Here is a 22631-nt window from a genome sequence, read left to right as displayed (position 1 = left end):
GCTGCTGCTTCTTGAAACTAGCATGTTTTGGATGTTCTTGTAGAAAGGTGTACCTTTCTTGATAGGACAATACAGTTCTGATTATTTTTTGTTATTTGTGTTTAGGGAAATTTAGGTTAAATTAACTTCAGTAGTAGAGCCTTCAAAATTAAACTTAAAACACTTTTTCTTTTTAAATGTAGTACCTACAGAACATCTAGTCCTTGTCCTTGTTGATTTAAAAATGACATAATATTCTAGCATAATATAAGAAGACATTGTTTTGTTAGCTGTAATATATACATATTGGATTTGTCTTTGTTGTGCTATAAACAGGGTAAAATCAAGGTTAAAATATTGAAATTCTCTCTAAGATTTTTTTTTTTTTTAACTTAGTAGTCATGGGTCAACATACAAAAATGCTGTAAGGTCGTTATTTTCCTGTCAGCAGTGTATTATTCAGAGTCTTGTACTTAATGGACTTCTACTCATGTCCATTTGGTGTTCAGAATCAGAGACCTAAGTTTATATGGCAGAAGTGTGGTAATGCACTTTGTTTTTGAAATGATGGTTTTATATGATTTTCCTAATACATGATAAATGGGATTTGATGGTTCATTTTGACTTAAATCTAGATGTGTTTTTTATGTATTCCAAAAGGTGGAAAATGTGCCCATCTGCTCTGAGGCATACTTTGTCTCCCCACACTTGAACAGCTCTGAACATGACAAGTGCCATCAAATCGGGGTTGTGTCGTGGCTTCATGGAAGCTTGTTTTTTTCAAACTTGGTGCTGAATAAAACTAATGGTGCATCTTACAATCGTTCATAATCCATGCTTGATAAAAAGTAGTTGACTTGTTGATGCTTATGGAAATTATTATACCCTTGTAATTTTTTATTTTGATGTGTAATATATTTTGTGGTGAAAAATTCTGACTGATGGCAGTCTCTGAGCTTCCTGACAATGAGTTCTCTAGAGCAATTTATCCATGTGGTGAGCCGCTGAGCTGCAGGAGACTGTGCTGCTGGCCTGCAAGCTCGGTGGTTTACACCTACCAGTTGCTCCTCAGAAACCATACACAAGGTCACTATGGGTCAGAACTGACTTAGCAACAACAACAGTCATGCTGTGTTTTAGTTACTTTGCATTTAAAAGCCTCACAAAGCATATTTGGCTAGTATACTGTACTTTTAAAAACAAGGTTCTTATAAAAATTAGAATTTAACATATAATACTATTTTAATGAAATTTTCTGATATAAAACATGAATTGATTTCATTTGATTCTCAAAAGGGCTTCTGCTTTATAAAGAAAATGACCGTAGGAATCTCATAAATACTTCTAGGGGTGTAAAACACACTGCAGGGCCTTCTGGAAGCAACCCTGCTTGCTCTCTGGAATAGGCCTGACCTTGCCATGGAAAAGGATTATGAAAATAATTACTGCATCTAATTTTCTAGAAATCGTTTTTTAACTCGACACTGAAGTTTCTTGCGTTAGGCAGTTTTCTGAAAGTTCATGTCCAGACTGATTTCTGTAATTCATTGAATTTTACCTTTGTGATTTAGTATTTTATATACTGTACTAGTATTTTATTTCCCTTATCTTTGCCACTGCATGACATTCTGAATAATCTCTTTTAATTACCTTGGGTACCAGATTAATAATGAATCCTAGAAAAAGGAAGATTTATTCCAAATACAGACTTAGAGTTAAAGTTTAAGAGCAGAGTCCCGTGGAAGTGGCTGGATTCTGTGCTGTTGTCCTTACTTACTGTAATGTAAAACAGGGTGTAAGCAGAGATGAGAGATGCTGGAGTACGCATCATTCATTGGTTTATGGGTTGTATTTAAAATACGAGTTCTGAATTGTTTGATTCATTTATGGAAAAATTCTAAGTAAGCTGATCACTACCTTTTATAAATTAGCATTCACATAAATCTTTTAAAACTTGATGAGTAGTTTTCTTATCCTGAATGTATTTTTCTCTCCTCAGAGGATGTACTGAGTAAAGATGCTGGGGAATGTGCAATATGCCTGGAAGAGCTGCAGCAGGGAGACACTATAGCACGGCTGCCTTGTCTATGCATATATCATAAAGGGTAAGTGTGCTCTCTGGTAACCAAGCTTGACATTAGAGTGTTCTCACAGTTTCAAACATTATCCTTCAGGCTGTAAAAGTTTATTTATCTTCACTGAATCTCCCCGTTACCTGGCCTTCCCCCCCCCCCCCCCCCCCCCAGATAATGTCGTTTATTCCTGTTGGATTGAACATTGAGCCCACATCTGTTTGTACCCACCAAGCTTCTGTAAGTAGATTACCTCAGGAAAGCCTTGTAACAACCTAATTTTACAGTTGAGGGCATCTCTGCGTGGCCACATGTCTTGCAAGTCGCAGAGCTGAGGTTTTCAACCAGGTGTGTGATTTGGGAACCCATTTAGTATCCTCACAACAGTCTTAGCAACACTGGGAATTTTTTACATAAAAAAATAAAAGCTAAGGTAACCACTAAAAAATTTCTAACTTGTAAACCAATGAAAAGAATCAGGTGGATTGTTATTTAAAGGCAGGAAAAGAAGCATAGAGAAAGCAGAGTAAATGACACAAATAAGGGGGCCAAAGTGTATCACTAAATATAAATATGGTAAATGTAAGTAGAACACACCAGTTGCAAAAAAGACTGAAACATTGAGAGATGCTGTTTGATAAGCAATACATGTAAATATACACAGAAAACTACAAAAGTAAAAGGATCAAAAACTATATCCAGTGAGTGGAAACTAACATAATAAACTTTACATCGAAAACAAAAACTTTGTTTTAGGGACAAGGAAGATCACTGTATAGTGATAACAAGTGTAACTTACCAGGAAGGTAACAATTTTTTAAATTGTTTTTCTGTGCACATAATGACATGGTCCCAAATAAAATATTTATGGAACTATCAGAAGAAATGGACAAATAAGGGGAAATTTTGACACACCTTGCATTGAGCCAAGGAGATACAAACTAAATCAAAATAGAAAAATTGAGTAAAACCGTTTAAAAGTTTTATATGTGTTTTTTCAAGCATACATGAAGTCTTATAAATAATTGTTTATATACTAAGGCATAAAGTCATTTTTACTAAATTACAAAGAATTGTACTGCACATAACCCGTTGTCTTGGTTGACGTTGTTAGAATCAGTAATAAATACTAATGGATGAATAAAGAAACAACTCATGGATCAATGAAGAAACCCTATGGAACTTTGAAATTACTGGGAGCTGAATATAATGAAAATATCTGCCTATCAGAACTCCTTGAGATGTGCCTAGAGTGATCCTTGGAAGGAAATGTACAGCCTTAAACGTTAGTGTTGAATGGAATGGAGAAACTGGGAATCAATAAGCCAGACTTCTCAGTTAATATGTTAGGAAAAAAACAGCAGAATAAACACAAAATAACAGTAGGAAGAAAATCCAGAACAGAAGATAACAAAATAAAAAATGACGCATAATAGTAGAGATCAACAAAGCCAAAATGAGGGAAATTCTGTAAAATAGAATTAAATATAAATGATTAAAAATGGAAATAATAAATCTGAATTGACTTACAACTATTTTAACTAATTAAGACTAACCTTGCAAAACAACCAATACCAAAAAATACAAAAGACAGTTTGACAGCAAGCTGTTTCAAGGAACTCTCAAGGAACACCACAAATATCCATCTTTAGTTGTCCCAACAAAGGGAAAAAGTGGGATAATTTCCCCAGTAGTCTTACCAAACTAGTATAAACTTGATAGCAAAATCAAACATGGACAGTACAGAAATGAAAACTAGAAATCATTCTTACTTGTGAACATAGATGCAAATATCTAAAAATAATTAGCATTCCAGATCCAACAATCCATATCTAAAAGAGTACCACATGACCAAATTGGATTTATGCTAGGAATGTAAAGATACAAGATTAGAAATTTTATTTTCATAAGTCACCATCCTAACAAACAGAAGGAGAAATAAATGTGGAAAAGCTTTTGGTAAAATTTTATACTTACGTATCGTTGTTGCTAAGTGCTGGCGAGTTGATTCCTACTCATAACAGCCATATATAGGGTTTCCAAGGATTGGCTGGTGGGTTTTTATTAATGGTTTTCAAACAAAAGCCATGAATGAATATTAAATAAATTATTAAAATGGATAGGAGCCATTCAGCAGGGTTTCCAAATAGGAAATCTACCTAATGATCAAATGCACTCCATAGCTCAGTAAGGAAAAAAATAAAAGATGTTTGTTTTGTTTTTTTAACTTTTTATTGTGAATTGGGTAAAGATTTACAGAGCAGATTATCAGTTTTACATCCAACCAACCACACACTTTATTTCACTTTGTTGTGGTTAAGTGCTGTCAAGTCGGTTTCAACCCGTAGCAACCCTGTATAAGGTTTCCTAGGAGTAGCTGGTGAGCTTGAACTGCTGATCTTGTGGCTCAAACCGACTTGCAGTCCAGCACATTAACCTACAGTGCCACACCATGGTTTCAATCCCCTCCATGTACCAACAGTTAACAGTATTCACCTCTACTCACTTTCATTATTGCATTTCGCCTTGTGGCTCCTGCTACTTTCATATTTCCTTTGCTAACCTCCCTCTTGTCTAGTGCCTGCCTTGTCACCCATGTTAATATGTGTCTGCCTTCTAACCTGTGAATAATTTGTGCCTCCCCCCGCCCCCAGCCATCATGGATTGCTTCTTGTATTAAGAAAACCTTTCCTTAACTTTTTACAACATTGGTCTCATAATACCTGTCCTTGTTTGATTGACTAATTTCACTCGGCATAATGTCTTCCAGGTTCAGCCATGTTGTGAAGTGTTTCATAGATCTTATTCTTCAGCATTTTGTAACAGTCCATTGTGTGTATGTGCTAAAGTTTATTCAGCCATTCTTCTGTTGATGGCCAATTAGGCTGTCTCCTTGTATGTCTCACCAACCTGTGGCTAGCAGTCTAGTGCTAGTGCTTATCCTACAGTGCCACACCAGGACCTCAGAAAGGCTGCATTCCATTGCATAGTAGCTCTTAGAGCCTAGACTCTGGAGCCAAAATCCCTGAGATTTGGATCCTAGTTCTTCCACTAATTTTCTACGTGACCTTGGTCAGTTTGATTAGCTTTTTTCTTTAGGTTAATCTGTAAGTAGGATAATATAGTACATACTTCATATACTTGCTCTGGGGATTTAAAGTTAAAATTTGGAAAGTACTCACACATAATAACACAGTAACAAAAAGCCAAATCTACTGCCATGGAGTGAATTCTGATTCTTAGCAGCATCCCTGTTACGTGGTTTCCAAGACTAAGTTACGGGAGTAGACAGCCTCATCTTTCTCACACAAAGCAGTTGGTGGATTTGAACCCACTGACCTTGCAGTTAGCAGCCCAACTTATAAAGTAAATGAATACAATTTCATTTTGCTAGAAGGTGGTATTATAGTGTAGTAGAAAAAGGATACTCTTTTTAATAATGGTGTTGAGGACAATTAGCCTAGCTATTGATAAGGGGGGAATGGAAACCCTATCTTGAATTTGAAATAAAAGTCACTTCCAGGTTGACTAAATACCTGCCTGTGTCCTGGAGTACTGGTGTGGCACTGTAGGATAAGCACTAGACTGCTGAACACAATATTTTCCATCCAAACCTACCAGCCACTCCTTGGAAACCCTATACAAGGACACGATGAGTCGGAACTGATTTGACAGCACTTCACAACAACATGTCCTGGAGTGGCTCTGTAGGTAGATAAGCCCTGGACTGATAACCACAAATTCAGTGGTTCAAACCATAGCCTCAGTCCTTCTTTAATCCACTTTCTGCCAAGTGAATTTCACTGTATTTTTTAAATTTACGGTGGAGTGCTTATGGTCCAGTGCTTATCCTACAGCATCACACCATCCTGTATTTACGGTCGAGTCCTGGTGTGGCATTGTAGGATAAGCACTGGACCATAAGGTTGATTTGAACCACAGAGGCAGTGGAACTCTGAAACTATACAGGGACGCTATGAGTCAGGACCAACTTGACAACACTTAACAACAGGAACATATTACAGTAAAATTAATTAGGAATGCAGCACATCTTTGTTCTGGTTACACAGTTGGCATTTGTGTGAGTGGTTTGCCTTTAACTTGATTTTCCCCATAAGCCGTATCACTGTACAGTTTTGAAGAAACTAAGGTATATCAGAAGCATATGATAGCTGAACTACCCAGATAAAAAAACCTCAAGCTCACTGCCATAGATAGAGTCAGTTCCAACTCACAGTGACCTTATATAGGGTTTCTGAAGCTGATAATCTTCATGAGAACAGAACTTCCTACAAATCTTTAAGGGAAATGTAAATCAAAATAGAAAGTTAACTGTCACTTAAAAGAAAATAAACCCCAAATGACCAATAAACATAAAGAATTACTCAATCTCACTTAGTACTTAGGGAAATGAAAACTGAAGCTGTCAAAAACTGTTTCAGAGTCTAAGTGTTAGTTAAGCTGTGAAGCGACAGAAACGCTGAGATGCTCCCATTGGACACTGACGTTCCTGTACTTGGCAGATACCTCTAGTAGTATGTGGTATGTAGGAACTAACCTGTGACTGATGGGGACCTCATGTGAGCAGAGCAGAGCTGCTCTAGACAATGTCCAGGGTTTGTCTTCCCAGGCACCTGTAGGTGGGGTGTGAGCTCCCTATCTTCAGCTAGTAGTTGAGTGCATAGTTACTTGTGCTACCCAGGGACACCTAGTACATATCCTACAGCCCAGAGGGTGCTTCAGAAAGTTCATGGAAAAATAGAATGAAAAGATAATGGAATTTTATCATGAACTTTTTGAAGCCCCATATATACTGTTGTTGTTAAGTAACATCATAGAAACCTTGTATAGTGTTTCTGAAGAGTGACTGGTGGGTTTGAACCATTTAGCAGTCCAGTGCTTACCCTACAGTGTCACACCAGGACTCCCCCCACAAATACGCCCTTGATCATGTCCTCTAGGACAGTGTTGTTAAGTGCCTTGAAGTCGGTTCTGACTCATAGAGATCCTGTATAGGGTTTCCAAGGAGCAGCTGGTGAGCTTGAACCTTGAACCTTGTGGTTCAAATCGACTTGACAGTCCCGTACATTAACTGACAGCACTACACCAGGACAATGCCACTCTTCAAAGTGAGTCTAGGAAGAGGAGAAGAGGACCTTGCATCTGAAGAATGTAAATTCATACAGTGCTTTCATCACTGAGAAAGTCTTGCTATGTAAGCAAAAAAAAAAGTCGAGCTAAATATGTATGTTTAGTGTTGAAGTTGATTATATTCTGGTGTAAGCAGCTTATCTTTTTTAAGATGGGTAATAAACAGCACGTGGACCAGCATTGCGACTGTTTGTGGACCATACTTCACATAGTCCTGCTGTGGTGCTTCAGGTTAAGCATTGAACTGCTAGCCCACAGGGTTGGTGGTTCAAACCCACCAGCTGGAAAACCCACCTACACAAGGCCGCTGTGAGTTGGAACCGACTCAAGGGCACTTAACAGCAGCAACAGCGTTCATAGCATCATTGAAAATGTCCATCAGTAAAAGAGTGAGTACATAATTTGTAGTGTATTTATATAATGAAAACAGGAAAGCAGCTTTACTTAGGAGCAATTATGAATCTCAGACAAACTGAGTGAAGAAAACAGGTTACAAAAATGTGGTAACATTTATGGTAAAGCATGGAAACAGTGCTATGTGGTATTTTGGAATACACACTGAAATAGCAGGACAGAGATGAGTCTTTCTTCTGCCACAAAGATGTAAAGCCTCAGAAACCCTATATAGGGTCCCTAAGAGTCAGAACCACTTACGGGCACTTGACAACAACTACAGCAACATAGTTACAGGTTTGGAAATAAAAAAGAATGAAAAGCACCAAATCTAGAACGTAATTTCCTGCTGCTGCTTTGGGGAGAAAGGAAAATAGTAAAAATTTAAATACCAATGAAAATAGTTTAGAATGGGACATGCAAATTTATTTGAAAAGATGAGGCATTTTAAATGGTTTCCCATGATGAATCAGAACTATGGTTGTAAATTGATAACGTGCCGGCACTATTTTATAAGTTCTCAGGACTTCATTTTAAAGTGCCTTCTGGTAGACCAAGACCTACTGTAGAGCCAGTCAGAATAGAGAGCAGGCTGAAAATGACGTTGTAACCCAAACCGAATGTTACTTTAAAGAACACAAGTCTTAGTGGCAGTAGATATTGGTTTAGATATTTTGAAAGACTATCATCTGAATGAGTTTACCTTTCTCCTTTTCAATTTCTTCTGTCCTTTTCACCTACCAGTCTAATCTGTCAAGATATAATGGTAATTCCGTGTAAACTATCACGTAATTCACAATTAAACATTAAAGAAAAAAAAAAGATATGATGGTAAATATTAATTTTGCCCTTGATCATATTAGCAATGACTTTTCTCTCTGTGGCATATGTGAATTTGTTACATCATCAATGAAAATGCTGAACAGTTTGAATCCTGCTTGGGTAATTTACTAATTGTTGGGTAAGTTACTTAACTTTTCAAGGCTTGATTTTACTAGTTGTGGAAGAGGACTTCCTGCAGTGATGGAAATGTTCTGTATCTGTATCTGTCCTGTCCTGAAATGTGGCTAGTGCCACAGAGATACTGAATTTTTTCTTTAGTTTCAATAACTTTAACTTCAGATAGCCACATGTGGCTCACGGTTACTATATTGGACAGCAGAGATCTAGAATAAGACCATGAAATGCTTTTATAAATTCAAGTGCATGTTGGTATATTTACTGATGAAGATCAAAGACCACAGCCTTCGGTATGGATTACATCTCAATGTAAAGAAAACAAAAACTCTCACCACTGGACCAATCAACATTCTTATCAAAGGAGAAAAGATTGAAGTTGTCAAGGACTTCATTCTTCTTGGATCAACTATCAACACTCATGAAAGCAGCCATCAAGAAATCAAACAACATATTGCATTAGGCAAATCTGCTGCACAAGACCTTTTTAAAGTGTTGAAAAGCAAAGATGTCAGCTTGAGCACGAAGGTGCGCCTAACCCAAGCCATGGTATTTTCTGTAAATTCATATGCTTGCGAAAGCTAGACAGTGAATAAGGAAGACCATAGAAGAATTGATGCTTTTGAGTTATAGTGTTGAAGGAGAATATTGAATGTGTATGGTCTGCCAAAAGAGCCAACAGATCTGTGTTGGAAGAAGTGCAGCCAGAGTGCTCCTTGGAGGCTACGCTGGCCAAACTTCATCTCTCATACTTTTGATATATTGTTGAGAGGGACCATTCGCTGGAGAAGGATATCATGTTTGGTAAAGTGGAGGGTCAGAGAAAAAGAGGAAGACTCCCAGCGAGATGGATTGGCAAAGTGGCAGCATTGATTGGCTCAAGCGTGGTAACAATTGTGAGGTTGGCCCAGGACCAGGCAGCGTTTCGTTCTGTTGTGCTTTGGGTCGCTATGAGTCAGTACCAACTCGATAGCACCAAACAACAACAATATATTTATTGCAGAGATGAGACAGAATTAAAATATTAAAGAATCACTTTTATAAATACAGTCTTTAATAAATGTGGTACATTATCAAGGATTAAAATTTTAAAGCTGCTTTTAATTACATTTTTGGTGGCATAAACCAGTGAATATTAATAACTTTGAAGAGAAATATTTGTCCAAACTTGTTATTTATTTTTAATTAATGGTAAAGTAATATTTCTTTTAAAACTATTATGGTATTGAATATGTTTAAAATATTTTAAAGCACAACATAATTTTACAAACCTGTCTTCCTTAACTGCTTATTGGAATAATCACCATCGAATAGACATGCACTCAGCCAGCTGACACTTGGCTCCTGTAAAGATTTAGTCTTGGCATCCCCATGGAGCGGTTCTCCCCTGTTCTATAGGGTCGCCACTAGTTGGAATTGACTTGATTGACAGTGGGTTTGGTTTTATGTTCGTTTTTTAAATATATGCCAATATGATAATAATATGGGATCTTTTTTTTTTTTTTTCCTGCAGAGGTATACTGAGAGTAAGAAGTAAGCATTTTTATTATGACTGTCATGATATTAAATAAGTAAAAGTATTTCAATTTTTCTCGTTTTGTTCCTTTCTAGCTGCATAGATGAATGGTTTGAAGTAAATAGATCTTGCCCTGAGCACCCTTCAGACTAAGCATCAGATTCCTGTTTCATAGGTAATCCTTCCTTTTTCTCTTTTCTTTGCTTTATGTTGTTGTTGTTGTTATGTGCCATGGAGTTGGTTCCGACTCATAGTGACCCTGTACAGGGTTTCCGAGGCCGTAAATCTTTACAGGAGCAGAAAGCCTGATCTTTCTCCCACGGAACAGCTGGTAGTTTCGAACTGCTGACCTTGAGGTTCACAACCCGATTCATAACCACTACACTACCAGAGCTCCTTCTTTGCTTTATAAAGTGTGGCAAATTACAAGTTCTCAGTCATATTTATTCATTGAGACTTTTGTGTGTATGTTTAAGACATTTAACTACTTTAGAAAAACTCATATTAAAAAATAAATTTTAAACTCTAGTTTTTTGATTCCTGAATGGGGTCATATATTTTAGTAACTTCTGTATTTGAGGTACTTTTAAACATACTAGTTTATTTCATTTTAACACTTAAAAAAACCATTGAGGCGCACATATGATGACCCCCTTTGACTAGTGAGAAACTTCCAGGTCAGAATAATTGCACTACTGTAAGAGGGACGTTACACGATCTTATTAGCAAGTGAAATTAATTCATTAGTATTTATATACATTGTTATGTGGCAAATGCTATTATAAGCATTTTGTATCTATTAACTCATTTGCTCTGCCACGCTTTGAACTCAGTACTCTCAACTCTCTCATTATGGATATGAGGAGTGTACACAGTCATTGTTGTGTGCCATCCATTTGGTTCTGACTTAGAGCAACCCTGTATAGTGTTTCCCAGAGCAGCTCTTAGGTTTGAATAGCTGACTTTGCAGTTAACGTTGTTAGCATAACAGTACTTATCATCCTACAGCAAGCACCACACATAATAGGTTAAGAAATTGGACTTCTCAAGGTCACATAACTAGTTCATTGGGACTGTTTTGCTATTGTTGTTGTTACGTGCTGTCAAGTTGGTTCCAACTCAGAGCGAATCCTGTTTAGGGTTCCCGAGAGGCAGCTGGTTTGTGTGAACTGTTGACCTTCAAACTGTTGGTTTGAAGTCCAGTGCTTATCCTACAGCGCCACACCAGGAGTCCTCTAAAAGTTGCACTATGGATTCATCCTTTCAGTTAAATCAGTCACCTTTGTATAAAAAACACACCAAATCCGTTGTCATTGAGTTAGTTCTGACTCATGGATAGTGAGCATATTATGTGGTGCCTGTCACTGAGTAGGAGGGAGAAAGATGAGGCTTTCTGTTCAGCAAGGATCTATAGTCTCAGAAACCCTACACAAGGTTGCTGTGAGTCAGAACCTACTCTACAGCACTTAACAACAATAACAACAGTTATTGAGTGGTGCCACCCCAACTCCAGGAAAAAAAAATTAATAGAATTTTAGAACTAGAGTAGAAATGTGTTTTGCTTTCCTGATAATGTTGCTTACTCCTGGTACTGCATTGATTGTATTGTCTGAACATGTTCAGTGAATTGAATGAATAATGCTATTTTACTTTGTTCCATGAAGCAAATTAAATGGCATTGTTTAACTAAAATAAGAGATTCACTTCATTGATGTCTCCCAATATATAAACAGTTTTCATGAGAAGACTGTTAGAGAAATGACTTAAAGCATTGGATTCTTCCATCAAGGCACAACAGTTTAGCCAATCCTGGAATGGTTTGAGAAGGAGCAAGAGCTTCTGTCTTCAGAGGCTCAATATACAGTAACGGCCCCTGATCTCTCCTGGATGCCTAAGGCGAAAGCCAGGGGATTCTACTGGATGATCATCGAGGACCACTTCTATACTGAAGGAGCCCTGGGGATGTAGTGGCTTAACACATTGGGCTGCTAACCACATGGTCAGTAGTTTGAACCCGCCAGCCACTCCACAAAAGAGTGATGAGACTTTTCTGCTCCCGTAAAGACTTACAGCCCCAGAAACCCTGTAAAGGGTTACTGTGAATTGGAACCAGCAGTCCAATACTGAGAGGAGCTCTGGTGGTGCAGTAGTTAAGTACTCCTCCTGGTAACCAAAAGGTTGACAGTTCAAGCCCACTGTGTGGCTTTGAGGTAAAAAGATATGCCACTCCTCTCCCATTAAAGATTATTGCTGTTAAGTACTATCAATTCAGTTCTGACTCATAGTGACCCTATGTAGGGTTTCTGAGGAGTGGCTGGTGAGTTTGAACCACTGACCTTGCAGTCCAGCACATTAACTCGCAGTGCCACACCATTACTCCAGCCTAGGAAATTCTATAGGGCAATTTTACGCTGTCATAAAGGGTTGCTGTGGGTCGGAATCGACTCAACAGCACACAACAGGCCAATATTTTTCCATTTCTTTTTTTTTTCCACTCCTGGTCTTAAATTTAGGAATACAGGTATTGAAATAAAAACACATTCAAGAAACAGTTTTGCTGTGAAGATGCATATAATTTAAGAACAACAGGTTAGAATATAGACAAAGAAGATTTGGGGTAACTTACTTAATAGCAGTTATCTGCAGACTGAGTGAGGCCTGTCTTCACGGTAGGGCTACGAATGTGAAATGTGAATGCCTTCATGAACAGTTAGCTAGTTGGAAGACTTGCAGCCACTGAGCTCTTTATGGGGAGGTCACTCAGATCATACCTCAGCACATTTCAAATAAGAATTGGGGCCAGAGTGCTGTGTAAGAGAAGGGTAGTGACGCAATGACACATGCATGTATGTTTTTATTTCACAATGAATGAAGTTCCTTAAAGGGGAGGATGCTTTGGAATAATTGCCTTCAGTGACATCATGTCTGAGCCATAAAGTAAAATGACATCTGAAATTACAGAAGCTTTTAAAGAGAAGTAAAAACCAATGTTAATTTGAAAAACCCACTGTATCTTACATACCAAAGTAATATATTTAAATCCTTCACCTAGATGTAAAACAAAAATTATCTTTTGAAGTCAGTAGACCACAGTGTAAGGAGCTCTGGTAGCATAGTGGTTGCGAGTTGGGCTGCTTAACCGCAAGGTCAGGAGTTCGAAACTACCAGCTGTTCCACGAGAGAAAGATGGGGCTTTCTACTTCCGTAAAGATTTACAGCCTCAGAAACCCTATGTAGGGCTGCTATGAATTGGAACTGACTCCACCACCACCACCAGACTTAAGTATGAGGTGGATTTTTTAGGGTATAAATTCTTCTTCTTTCATGGTCTAATGAGCTAATTTTTTTTTCCATGGTAGAAAGAAAGACCTTATGGAATTTATGGAACATGCATCTCAATCAACAGTTCCACCTCCTCCTGTTATGTGTCAATTTTATCTTGTTGGTTTTGGTTTTCTGTAGAACCTGAGTTTGAAACTAACCTAGTACCTGAGATAGCACACGTTGTCTACAGAAATATGAACCAGTGGGATCGGGATCTGAGGGCCTCGAGTCAACTTGTAAGCATGGAGTATCTTCATGCACATGTTTGCTTCTGCCCTGGCTACTTGCTCTTTGTTGTTTCTGTTGTTAAATGCCATCAAGTCGGTTCCGACTCATAGCAGCCTGGTATAGGGTTTCCAAGGAGCAGCTGGTGGGCTTGAACCACTGACCTGTCCGTTAACAGTCCAGTGCTTATCACCTACAGTGTCACATTTGCAAAATGATAGCCCTTTGTGTTCCTTTTGCTCTCCCACATTAAAAGTGTTTGGATTTTAGGTGGATTCAGTATTGTGAAGACACTGGGAATAAAAATTAAAAGAAAAGCAACTAATATATTGAGCAAAATCAGCACTTTTTGATATTTTAAGCATAAGAATTTAATGTTGTTGTTAAGTGCTGTTGAGTCTATACCTTCTCATAGTGAATCCTGAACAGGGTTTCCGAGGAGCGACTTTTAGTGAGTTTGAACCGCCAGCCTTGCAGTTAAAACCAACCTAATGGTCCAGTGCTTATCCTATACCAATCAATCCCAAAACAGAGATTCATTAATATCTAAGGTCTTGGGTAGTTTTTTTACTGTTACCAATTTGAGAGGTGTACTTATCGGGGAGGGGTTAAAAAGTTTGTGTGTTTTAAAGTCTGGTTTCTATACTTTGATGTAGAAAAAAATACTATTTTAATCTTGAATGGTTCCTTTGGTTTCCTTCGTTTGTTCTCCTGCAGAATTTTAATTTTATGAATTACTATAGAAAGCCTTCTAGTAGTAAGAGAATGGAAAATTATACAATAACTAAAATGTTCATGGGGAAATAGATATTTTATTAGTATGTGTCACTGCTTAAAACTAAATATATTTCTGTTTTTAAACAGGTTTTCTTGTCTTTTCAAGATGCTTGAAAAACCTAGAGGATATGAGGAGCTGTCTCTGGAAATACAAAACTGCAGTCATACTCAGCCAGAAAATCTGAGTTCTGTGAGACTCCAGAATACAGAGATGGACAATCATACAGGGGTGGGGAAAATCCCACTGAAAAGAGGCCATTTACCACAGAACTCTGTACCAAACATGCATATAAAGGACACACACAGGGATCTTGACAATGCTGCACACCCCTCAGTAGTCATCTACATAGCTAATGCTGATGAACATTTTATACTCAGATGCCAAAGTTAACTGATTTAAAAGTTGATTTACTTTTTATTAAGTTCTCTGGAGCTGCACAATTCGTTGTGTTTTGATTTCTTAGTTTGGAGGTCTTTTAATTTTCCCAATTTTTTTTTTCATTCATCTATTCTTAAATTAAAAACCACATAATTTGCTTTTTATAAATTAAAGTCTTAAATGTGAAACTACAAAGTGTAATCAAGCAGTAAAACATTCTAAATGCAGACCATAATCTCAAGTTCTTGCATTTCCCCTCCAAGAATGGAAAATAGATGCTACATAGGAAAATGAAGTGTGTTCGTATTTTAAAGTTAATGGTATTTAGCACTGTCAGAATGCAGTCCAAAGAGTAAATTAAGTTACATAACTGCATTTTAATTAACTAAATCTAGAATTAGCTACTCAATTGCAGTTTATTAAATACATTGTTTCCTCTTGAATAATAATAATAAAAAGGCTCAACAGTTAATCAGCAGTGAATCATCTTGCAGCTATGCAACTTTTTGGACAAATACAAATGACAAATTTTAAGTGCTGCCAGCTACAATTGCTTTGTTTTAACGGGTATTTTTTTGTGCGTTCTTTTCATGTAATTATCCTAATGTGCTTTGCATCTCCAGGCAGTTTTCCACATTTGGGTAAAGTATTTAGAAGGCTCTAAACTTAATAACTTATGAAAAAAGTAAAGTAACATTTTCTGGAGTGGAACTTGGGATAATTTAAGGGACATTTTATATACTTTTAGAAATCACAATTTAATTGGGATGCCAGATTTATAGCAATTTGCATCTTTAATTTTCCAGATAATCTGGAGGTTAGCATTTGATAAATGATTTTTTAAAGCAAATATGAAGATTTTGTTAATTTATAATTTATTAATGTGTTATTACTGTAATTAAAAATGTTATTCTATAGTGACTCCTAAATTCAGTCTTGTGTAGAAAGAAATGTATTAAGAAAAATTATGTGAATAAATATTTCCACAAAATACATCTGGATGGTTAGAGAAAAACAAAACAAAACTGGAAGAGAGCTATCAGGGCTACAATAGTGACTGTCTTCTTTTTTTTCTTTTTTTTTATGGCAAAAGTTACCTACATACAGATTGTGTGTTTTAACAGGAGGGAAAATGTTATCGGAGAATCCATATTGAGGTGTTAGTGCACTTTGGAAACCTGGTGTAACTGATGGAAAGTTGCACAGTACTGCTTCCTTGCTTAAGGTTTCTGAAATGTCTTCTCTTTAATGCAGGTACACTTGCTCTTCATTCTCTAGGGCTTCCCCTACTTGGTTGCTTCTGTTTCATGTTTTTTAAAAGGGCAAGTACAGGGGCAACTGCTGCCACCCAGATAACCTTGTGTATTAAAAACAATTAAAAGTGTTTCACTGATCCCTGTATGATTCTAGGCCAGATAACATTTTTCCTCAAGGTAGGCTGTGAAATGCCTTTTGTTATGCTGCAGTTGAGAAAAGGATTCAAAACCTCCATTGTAACACCTGACTGCAGTTTCATAGGTGCTCCCTCCTGTAATCAGTCATGGAAAATTCTCTTCCCTTAAATTTTTCGGCTACTGTGAAATCTGAATTGGAGTTCATTTTAAATCTGTTTTTAAAGGGATCACCTCCTAAGATAAACCTCTTAGAATGTGAATAACTCATTTATTTTCTACTGTTGGTGTATTTTGGGGGATGAGACTTACCTTGGTTGTATTCCATGTATCACAGCTGTGGTAGTTAGCGGCTCTGATTCTCCTGAAATTTGCTTTTCTCTTATGATTTACTTATTTACTTTTAAAAACCTATTGGCTTAAGTTCACTTGTTTTCTTTATTCTGTGCCACCCACACTCTCACGGTCTTGTTAACTTGGCCTCTGTGTATCATACGGCTCTGTGCATCAGCTGCTACAATGGGCTCTTCTGCAGTGTTTAAAGGAAGTCCCGTGTGTCCGTGTCAAGAGCTACTGGATTGTTATTCTTGTCTAGACCAGTGTTTATTTAAATCTGTCTCTAGCAGTCCCTTTTTGTTCAAATTTATTTGTTAGTGTTTTGACTTTTAAGTTCAGTCTCCATCAATGGCTTCCTGAAAATAATAACTTAGTTACAGAGAAACTTTGTTTCTTAAAGTTCAGCTGCTCCAGTTTTTGTTCAAAATCAAAGTTGTTCTGGAAAATATTATAAGTAATATTCTACATAATGCCACTTATAATATTTATAAATCTCTATGTATGTAAGCACTGAATGAATAGTGTATGTTGAGCATAAAACCATGTAAAACATTTTATATGTTTAGCTGAAAACCACTGGCAACTACGTACTATGGAGACAAAATACAGATTAAAAGTCTAGGTTATCACATTGGTTATGGCTTTTCAGGATCTTCATCAATACTCGTTTTTCTAAACATCACACTTGCATATATATAGAAAGCAGTAGGTCCGGAGATTTCAGCGCCGCTCTGTCAGGCATGGATTGAATACCAATTTGACTCCTCATCTTACTTTGATCTGGCTCTCTCCTCCCTCTCTCCCAAATGTTTAAGAAAACGTAAAATTGTTTTGTCTTACTTTTGGCTCTTTGCCAGAAAATAGACTCAGCATAGTCTTAATATATGTTTTTCAGATCTGGTTATGAATCAGATTACAGATCGTGTTCTAAGAGCAATGTTTGTGATTGAAATATAAATAATGGTTTCTACAACTGATTTTTTGTGATCACCAAAACATTAAAAACAAAGTTACGTTGTTAACTGTTGCATACTATGTAGATTGTGGTTTCTGACTGCAATTGTCACGTTTGTGTGAAGTGTTACGTAGTCGTTTCGGTTTTCACAGACCCTTTGCTGGAATGTCACTCAGAAAACCGCCTGTGATATACTCTCAGCAGGTCTGCAGTATGTGTCTCAGGAAGATTGCCTGTTTTCATGACTTAATGAAACAAGAAGATGATTTCTCAAAGCTCATTGGACTCACAGCCATGATTCTCAGTTTAGACATAGTAAGTTTAACAACAGCTACTTAATAGTATTATAGTAAGATACAACATGGGAATATTTATTTAAAGGAAAAAGATGGTAAATTGAATGTAAACATTACCAAATTTTATTTACTAACTTGGCTTTGTTGATGAGTGGCTGTTTCCTAACAAGCTACATTTGAACAAAGCATGGAATTTTAACCTTTTTAATTGAAGAAGAATTGATTTTACTTTATACTACTATTAAATTGGAGTCCTGGTGGGTGCTGTGGGTGAATGTGCAAAGTTCGAACCACAAGGTCGGTGGTTCAAGTTCACCAGTAGCTCCTTGGAAACCCTATACAGGGTCACTTTGGGTCAGAATCAACTTGACAGCACTTAACAACAATTGTTGTTGTCAGGTGCCATCAAGTCGGAACCGACTCATAGCGACCCCATGCACAGCAGAACAAAACAATGTCCGATCCTGGGCCAACCTCACTACCGCTGCCACACTTGAGTCCATCAATGATGCCACCTGGCTGATCCATCTCATTAGGGGTCTTCCTCTTTTTCTCTGACCCTCCATCTTACCAAGCATGATATCCTTCTCTAGCGACTGTTCCCTCTGACAATATGTCCAAAGTATGAGAGACGAAGTTTAGCCATCTTGGCCTCCAAGGAGCACTCTGGCTGCACCTCTTCCAAAACAGATCTATTGGTTCTTTTGGCAGTCCATGGCACTTTCAGTATTCTCCTCCAACACCACAACTCAAATGCATCAATTCTTCTACGATCTTCCTTATTCACTGTCCAGCTTTCACATCTATATTAGGTTATTGAAAATACCATGGCTTGGGTCAGGCGCACCTTAGTCCTCAAGCTGACATCTTTGCTCTTCAATACTTTAAAAAGTTCCTGTGCAGCAGATTTGCGTAATGCAATACGTCGTCTGACATCTGTAGTCTGCCTTGACAAAAATATCCAAATTACCTTATTCTTTCACAGAGGAAGTTCCCATATAAAAGTCAGATTATCAAAAAATTATTTAAAACTATACAGAGATAAATGGTGCTTATTAAATAGGAGTACAGTTTACTACTTGCTGTAAGTCTTGTAGTACAATTGGGCCATTTTCTTTTAATTTGATTTATCTTGAGGCTAGAGGGTAGTTGAATGGGAAGTGTCTCTTATTCTTACATATTTTCTTGTTTTTTTAAAAACCTAGCATGCCAATGTTTTGTCTTTTGCCCACTCCCTTTTCTTCCGAAGTATGTAACTTCTGAATTTTTACGTAGGATCAGCACTAGACTGTAAACCACAAGGTCGGCAGTTCAAACCCCACCAGCTCTTCCTAGGAAACTATACAGGGTCACTATGAGTCAGATATGACTCAAGGGCACTTAACAAGAACAGCATGTTGTGAATAATAGAAGGTACGCTATTTGTTTTACCATCTACTTTTATTGTTCACCTAGGTCTTCTCATTCTGAAACTAAATTGCTGCTTGAGAAGAAATTGCTACTTGGTTTATTTCTGATAGTGTTTTGTTTCTTTTATTCAGGATCAGCTGGTAAAACTGTTTTGGTATTAAGTTACTCAAATAATACATTTTCTGAAATCTGTGCTTAAGCTAAGAAACTGAGTATCTTTTAAATCACAGAAGTTCTGTATTGAATGGCAACTACCTGGTCTTTTGTATCAGCTGTTTGTAGAAAGTAAAAGACTATGGTATTGGATAAAACTGGATGTGTTAATACTGAATTTCAGCTGAAAGTGCAATATCACTGTATATTTTCAGGTATTTGAACCACCATTGATTTTCAGATTAACAGCAAATTAAAGGGTGAATTTTTGACTGCTCACTACTAGAGGGACAAAAACCACATGGCACAAACACACATACCAGAATTAAAGGGGGGGGGGGACACACAAAAATACAGTGATGCTGTAGTACCTACTCATCAACATTGTGTTTCTTAGCTGTGCCCTGAACTACGAGGCATCTGTCAGGACCCTTGAGTTTTGGTGCCAGAGTGAATAAGCTTTCCTTTTACTGAAGGCATGAGAATTTCTTTCTGATTAGTTATGTTGACACTGATAGGTACTGATGATTTCTATTTGGTACATTTTGAGTTCTTCCGTGAACCTGGTGCCAGCATCTTAAAAAGGTTTCTCTATTAGTCAAGAGCATTGTAAGCAGCTGTCTACAGTAGCAGATCCCACAGGGAGATACAGAGATGATTTTGGAACTGATGATAGTGATTTGAATTATTTTTGTTTTACAGCAATTCATTACATTTAATGTTTTGCAATGACTTTTATATGAATTTTATTATTTGAAAATCATGATAGTTACCTCTGTTCATGATTTCACAACTCTTCTGTCATACTTATTAATTTCCTTTGCTGGAAAGTGTTTTCCAGTTCTATGAGATTTCAAAAGCATCAGTCATAAGAAGTGTAGAAAATGTATTAGAAACCATTTGTGTAGGTATATTCTAAACTAAACTGGAGCAGCCCGTTAACTGATCATTTTAATAAATAAAGCTTCTAAATGATTATGCCAAATTATCCCATTATTTGTAAGTAGAGAACAAGAGAAGAATACTTTTGAGGAATTTGACCATATTTGTCCTTATACCTAAAAGTTTGACAGTGTATTATAATAAAACTGGGGTGGCGGGGGGAATCTGAATGCTGGAAAAAGACCATGAAGTAACTGATATTGGCTACAACTTTTTTTGTCCTTGCATACTCATTACCACAAAACTGAATCTAAAAATGTCAGTTGAAATTCTGTAAGAGCTGCAGAGACGAGCGGTTTGTAGTGGTAATGCGAAAAGAGGTCTTTTTCCAGGATCTAACCATAAGTACAGTCCTGGTGTGGTGCTGTGGGTTCATGTGCTGGTTTGAACGCAAGGTCAATCAGTGGTTCAAGCTCACCAGCCTCTCCTTGGAAGCCCTATACAAGGTCACTATGGGTTGGAACCAACTGAACGGCACTGAACAACAACAACAAACCATAAGTAAAGCTGTACTGTGAAATTTCTAATGTAAAAGCTATCTGTAAACCTTCTCATTGAAATACATTTGGAGTCCTAATTGAGTTTGGGGGCAGTGCCATCTGCCAGTGCCGTCACACTCTCAAGTTTAGATGGAAGGTAGTAATACCTTCTTAAAAAAGAGGAACAGCAATACCAAGAAAGTAAATCTTTTGAAGCACAATTTTCAAGATCTAAGAGTGAGTTTTTGTAAAGTATTGATTAAAGAGCATAGCTCTGGAGCCAGTCTAGTCTTACCTTTTCTGTGATGTTGGGCAAAATACTTAACCTCTCTGTCCCTGCTTCAGACTTTTTGTGAAGATGCATGCACCAGGCATAGTACACACTTAATGTTAGCTATTATTATAAACAATAATAATAAAAAAAATCTATGCCCATTTATAAGGCACCCTGGTGGCACAGTGGATTAAGTGTGGTGCTGCCATTCTGCTGGAGAAAGATAAGACCGCCTACTTCCAATAAGTATTACAGCTTCGGAAGCCCTGCAGTGCATTTCTTTTCTGCCCTAGAGGGTCACCGTGAGTTGGAGTGGACACCATAGCAGTGGGTTCACTATTTCAGCAACTATCTTAAGCACGATTCAGTTCTAGGAGCTGTATGGGCTCCAGAATATAGAAATGAAAGTTCCTTCAGGAAGTCCGATTTTTGTGGGTGAAACAGAAGTAAACCAGTAAGCATAATAGTAACAAATGCTCTTACACATGTAAATGTGTAGGGGCATAAAAAAGGGTTATTCAATTCAGAGTAGGTCATAGTCCTAGGGAATGTGGACAAAGGGCCATGTAGAAAGGGAAGTTGGGTGAGGGGCATCATAAGGCAGAGAGACTGTAAAGATAGGAGGAAATCCTGACCCTCTTGGTGAATTGCTACATAGAGAGGTAGTGCTGGTAGTTAATACTGCAAGTAAGTGTCACCTAATCAGTTCCCGCCACACAACATTGAAACCCTGCTGGGCCCTGCACCATCCTCACAATTAACCACAAGCTTCAAGCTCACCATCTGCTCCTTAGAACTGACTCTATGGCAACAACAACATCCATGCTTCTAAGGAGTATGCCTCCTGAACTTTTCCAAGACAGATTGATTCATTCCTCTGGCAGTTTGGTATGTTCAGTATTCTTGCCAACACCATAATTCAAAGACATCAATTCTTGGGTCTTCCTTATTCATTATTCAGCTTTTGCATGCCTATGAGGTGATGGAAATATACCATGGCTTGAGTCAGATGCACCTTAGTCCTCAAAGTGTTATCTTTGCACTTTTAATGCTTTTAAAAGGTCTTTTGCAGTAGATTTGCCCACTGCAGTATGTCACTTGACTTCTTGACTGCTGCTGCCATGGACATTCGTTATGGTTTCAAGTAAAATTAAGTTCTTGACAATTTAAGTATTTTTTCCATTTATTGTTGATACTGCGTATCAGACTAACTGTGAGAATTTTAATTTTCTTTGTGTTGAAGTGTAATATTAAAGATTGTAGTTTGATCATCGGTGCTTTGCTTTGCTTTTTAGTATGTAGTGTGTTATCTGTGTATCTCAGGTTGTTAGTGTTCTTTCAATCCTGTAGTCATGTTCTTCATGTAGTTTAGCTTCTTGGATTATTTGTTGAGTATACAGATTGAATAAAGTACGGTGAAAGGGCACAACCCTGATACTCACATTTCCTTATTTTAAGCCATGCAGTGCACCCTTTTCTTGTTTGAACAACTGCCTCTTGGTGTATATACAGGTCTACAATGAGCACAGTTAAGTGTTCCGAATTCTCATTCCTCACAATGTTACCTATAATTGGCCTTGATCCATAAAGTCTAATGCTTTTGGTATAGTCAATAAAACAGG

The 22631-nt window shown here is 37.4% G+C and overlaps 1 protein-coding gene across 1 annotated transcript in view; it reads left to right on the top strand.

Moving 5' to 3' along the window:
* The window catches only part of ZNRF2 (zinc and ring finger 2), a 91074-nt gene extending 80853 nt beyond the window's left edge, over positions 1–10221 (top strand). Inside the window, exons 3-4 of the mRNA XM_006832168.1 lie at positions 1979–2084; positions 10164–10221. Of these exons, the coding sequence (XP_006832231.1) occupies positions 1979–2084; positions 10164–10221 (164 nt within the window). The remainder of the gene's footprint in view (positions 1–1978; positions 2085–10163) is intronic.
* The last annotated feature ends 12410 nt before the right edge of the window (positions 10222–22631 follow it).

Source organism: Chrysochloris asiatica, unplaced genomic scaffold (assembly GCF_000296735.1).
Source record: "Chrysochloris asiatica unplaced genomic scaffold, ChrAsi1.0 scaffold00006, whole genome shotgun sequence".
Lineage (NCBI taxonomy): Eukaryota > Metazoa > Chordata > Mammalia > Afrosoricida > Chrysochloridae > Chrysochloris > Chrysochloris asiatica.
This window is presented reverse-complemented; position numbering and strand designations above follow the sequence as displayed.